The 4,645-nt window shown below is 33.8% G+C and overlaps 1 protein-coding gene across 1 annotated transcript in view; it reads right to left on the minus strand.

The window, feature by feature from the left end:
• The window catches only part of NUF2 (NUF2, NDC80 kinetochore complex component), a 37,424-nt gene extending 34,668 nt beyond the window's left edge, over positions 1-2,756 (minus strand). The window contains exons 1-4 of the mRNA XM_012639507.1: positions 2,634-2,756; positions 1,283-1,357; positions 253-329; positions 133-163 (exon numbers count right to left, since the gene is read on the minus strand). Coding sequence (XP_012494961.1) covers positions 133-163; positions 253-329; positions 1,283-1,357; positions 2,634-2,756 — 306 coding nt within the window. The remainder of the gene's footprint in view (positions 1-132; positions 164-252; positions 330-1,282; positions 1,358-2,633) is intronic.
• Between the last annotated feature and the right edge of the window lie 1,889 nt (positions 2,757-4,645).

Raw genomic sequence — 4,645 nt, forward strand, 5'->3', positions numbered from 1 at the left:
AAAAGCCTTCACAAAGATGGCAAAGAGTTTTAGATTTATAACATCTTAGAAATTCCATTGAAAGCATTCTGAAAAAGTGCCATACGTGGAGGCAGTTCTGTTTGGGGGAAGTCTACAATTTTGAATGTTTACGGATGGAATAAAGAGAAAGATGGCAGAAATTCTTTCCCAAAGAAAATCCTGTCATTAAGAAAGCTTAATGTAATGTAAATATGAATGTAGACTAAGACAATAAAACCATTCTGTACTCACAGATGAGTAAATAAATTGCTGAATGGTAAGAAGCCTTCCATTAAATGTGGATACATGACTTCAGAGTTCACTGGCATCTAAATATAATAAATCACAAAGTCTAAATTACATATTGATTAAACAACATGAGAAAAATCTTCAACCATAAGAAACCTTAATTACATATTAAGATCAAAATATATTAACAGAATTAAATTAAAATGCTTAAATAATAAAGATCATAGTACAAAGCTAGAGTTGTCATTAAAATTAATAATGCTAGGTTCGGTGGGTACTTAAAGATTTTTAAATCAATAAAAAAATGAAGGAGTAATGGTTAGCATTTACTAAATATCAAGTACTATGCTAGGCATTTTACATGTATTCTCTTCTAATTTTTACAACAACCCTATTACATAGTGCTATCCTTATTTTATAGACAAAGAAACTAAGTTTAGCTTCTTTGAAACTAGCAAAGTTTGGTAGCAAATAAGTGGCAAAGCCTTTGACTTTTAAACAAATTTGAAATATGCAATCACATTGGTGAGATTCCAAAGACATTCCATTTTTAGTGCATCTTCAGATGATGCCCTTGTGATTTCACAACAACAAAAAAAGATTAAGAAAAATGACCTTTCCTACTAGAAACACCTAATTTGCTATAAGCGCAGTTGCCTCATTTCAATTGTTCCAATCTTACTACTTAACTTCTGCATTAATTTGGCAGTCCTTCCTGAGAAGAAAACAATATAAAAACTTTGCTGTTGTTTATTATAGTCTCTGAAGACAACCCTATAAATCTGTGAACAATTGCACAGCATCGATAATGTGCAAGTGTCCTTTAAGTCTTTCACTATGGTTTTTGTCTTACTAAAGCTATCAATATAAATGATAACTGTGCCTAAGATTCCTTTGCAAGCAACATTAATTTTGTAAAAGTCTTTGAATTTGTTAAAAATAAAGTCAAGAACTTCCTGTCTTAAAAGCCAGTATGTACTGAGAGCAGGAGAAAGGTAGCAAAAAATCATATTTTGCCTCATCTTAAGCTCACCATGTAAAAATGTTCCAGTCGAATTCCATATACTATCTGTAAGGCTCTCATGTAGATCATGTACAAGACTTCAGGCTACAACAGAAAAACAACTTTTAATACTCAGATGCATGATTCTAAAGCTGTATCACTATCATCGTTACCATACAATATTAGTCAACGAAAGCAAAGAAGAAAAAGGCCACAAAGTTACTCTATTTTCCTTGAAATAGTCCTTAGTTTTTCCAAATTTTAAAACACATGACACTTAGTTTGCTGGTATATAATAAGTGGTCAATGAGATAAGTTGTTTAAGAATGAGAGCAAGTATATCCAAATCCAATCCAAGCAACCCATCCACCCTAGGGAGAGGAGGAAGAAGGGTTAGCCTCTTAGAACAGGCTGTCGGGCATGAGGCAGAAGTAATGGCACATTAAGGATGTACTTTTTAAAAAAAGACCATGAGAAACCTTGTTTATTGCTGTAGATCTTAAGGTTTCCTTACACTTAAAGTTTAAGGGAACACTTGATCTAGGAGGTATAAATTTAATAGGGTAATAGGGCATTTTAAAAATCTTATTTTCTAAATGAGCAGTTCCTAAATGTTGGCTTGTGAACCTGTTCTGATCCACATACAAGTTTATTGGATAAGCAGTAAAATGAGAAACATAGGGAAAATGCGGTAATCTTTTCATAAAACTAAATTTATTCAATTTAATGGCCTACCGTTTATTCTGAGATTATTCCTTCCATTTTAAAGAATTAAAGAAATACTGAGATCAAAAAGTTTGAGTTCTACATCATTAAACCAGATTTCACTATGTTATCACTTCAAGATCAAGAAGGGAAACTGGAAGGAACTCTGGGATTTTCTGTGACACATAAATAGTTCATTTTTGTATTTAATAACTAAAGATATAAAGAACAATGCCTGTCAAAACAACTCAATTCCCCCTGGGGCATAATGCAATAAAATTAATCTGTAAGCTTCCGAAGAGAATAGTTTCTAAGCATTTTTTGTGGTTGGAAACCACTTGGAATAAGTTCTTTCAAGCCCTACCAATAAAGGATACTCTCAGACCACCATTGCAATAATAATAAAAAATTTAATATACTTTAATATGGTTTAAAAGTTATTTTTTATAAGAAAACGACCATATTACAGAATTGAATCCTAACGGGAATATGATGTTGCCCCACATATAAACTTACTGTTATTTTAAAATTACCTGAGGTGAGAGATTTTCTCTGGATGAAAATGACGGCCCACATCAAATAGGAGAGTTTATGCCTTTCTTGCCGCACTATAGACCTAGTAACTTACTTTATTCTCAAATTCCATTATTCACATGCACACATAACCACATTTTACCTTTGGATTTGGATAAAGATCACTCTTGGAGAGGTTTTTACCATCACCTCCTGTTAAGATCTTGTTGCGGATATGAACCACGATCTCAGCTACATTATATCTGGGGAAAGACAACGTTTCCATCTTGGGAGTTTCCTGCTAATTTGAAGGAAGAAAAATAAAAATCAGAAATACCACACAATCAGTAGTTCTTATTAGCTGGAAACTGGCAAATGCAAGGCAAAATTAACAAGCCAAGTTTGTGCTACTCATAGTAGTGTTAACTATCATCAAATAACCTAGTAAAATAAAAACAAATATGTACATCTATATCCTAAAATAACTTCTATTCTAAAGTGTCACAGTAATTTCTGCTAATTTTCCTAATACTGTTCTTTTTCACATGGGAAGGAGAACTGGTTGAATAGACAGATGAGAAACCATGTGCTTCTTTTCCACATTTGGGGGTCAGAGGGCCTAAGAAGATCAATCCTGAGATTTAACTCTCAAAGCAAGGCATATAAGGCAACACCATTAACAGAAGCAATACAGAGTAGAACTGTATTCTGATTTGACATCCTATTGAATCCATACATAGTGAGATGGTTAAAAGGTTAAAATGCAAACAGGAAAGGAGAAAAAAAAAAATAAAGAACATATGGTGTAATTGGCAAGAATTCCTATCACCAAAGTAGGAACTTTAAAAAAAAAACACTTATCCTAATGTCCTCAGATAGTGAGTTATTCCTACCTGTGTCTCCCTAAAGTAGTAATTCTCCAATCATGCCCCCCAGTGCACATCTGGAAATGACTGTAGACATTTTTAGTTGTTAGAACAGGTATGGAGGTGCTATTGGAATCTAGTGAGTAGAGACCAGGGATGCTGAAACATATCCTATAATGCACAGGGTGGCCCCCCACAGCAAAGAACTATCCAGTCCAAAATGTCAATGATGCTGAGGTTAAGAAAACTTGTCCTAGAACCTTGCATTTAACTCTGTTATAATACTTGTCACAATTATAGGAATTATGTTTATAGAACTCTGACACTACATTGCATGATCCTGGTAGGCTAAGACCTTTTCATTTTCTTCATCTCTCTCCCTGTGACTGGCAGAATAGCAACAGTAAGAGGAAGAGAAGCAGCAATAGAAGCCATTGTCTCAGCCACTTACTTAAATACGTGTTTAGTTACCTACAGATCCTCTACTGTCCAGTGAAGCTGCATGATCCCAGAAAACCAAAGTGAATATATTCATTTATGCAAACAAACTGAATTTCCACAATTCTGGAAATCTATTTCTTTATCCTCCTAATGTTTCTTAGAATATTAGGATTAAAAAGCAGCTCTGCCAACTTGCCTAACCTCTAATGAATATAGGAAGCCATTCTAAAAGATTATTAAATAACTTCTCATTTCTGCTTGAACGTTTGAAAACATCACAGAATTCACTAACTCTCAAGGCAACTTTTTCCTACTTTAATATGGCTCTAAATTAGGTAATTCTTCCTTATGTTGTGTAGAAATATGTTTTCTTGTAATTTCACCTACTGGTCCTATTTCTAGTCACTGCAACTAAATAGAATATATTTATTACTATACATAGAATATGTTTATATGACACCACTTTCAAAAATGTGAAATCACATTTTTATCACATCTCTATTAAGCCCTCTCTTCACTAAGTATAATTTCTTTATGTATGGCTGTATGTAACTTTAAAATACTCCTTATATGACAATGTTTTAGAAACTTTACCATCCTATTCACCTTCCTCTAAAACAAACTATTTTTGGAACTGGAGACCATTATCCTAAGTGAAGTATCTCAGGAATGGAACACCAAACACCACATGTTCTCACTAATAAGTGGGAGCTAAACGATGGGTACACATGGGCACAAAGTGATATAAAGGACATGAGAAACCAAGATGAGGGTTGGAGGAGAGGGATAAAAACCTACCTTTTGTGTACAATGAACACTATTCTGGTGATGGGCACACCAAAAGCCCTGGCTTAATCATTATTTAAGG

This window comes from Propithecus coquereli, unplaced genomic scaffold, assembly GCF_000956105.1.
Source record: "Propithecus coquereli isolate 6110/MARCELLA unplaced genomic scaffold, Pcoq_1.0 Scaffold140, whole genome shotgun sequence".
Classification (NCBI taxonomy): Eukaryota; Metazoa; Chordata; class Mammalia; order Primates; family Indriidae; genus Propithecus; species Propithecus coquereli.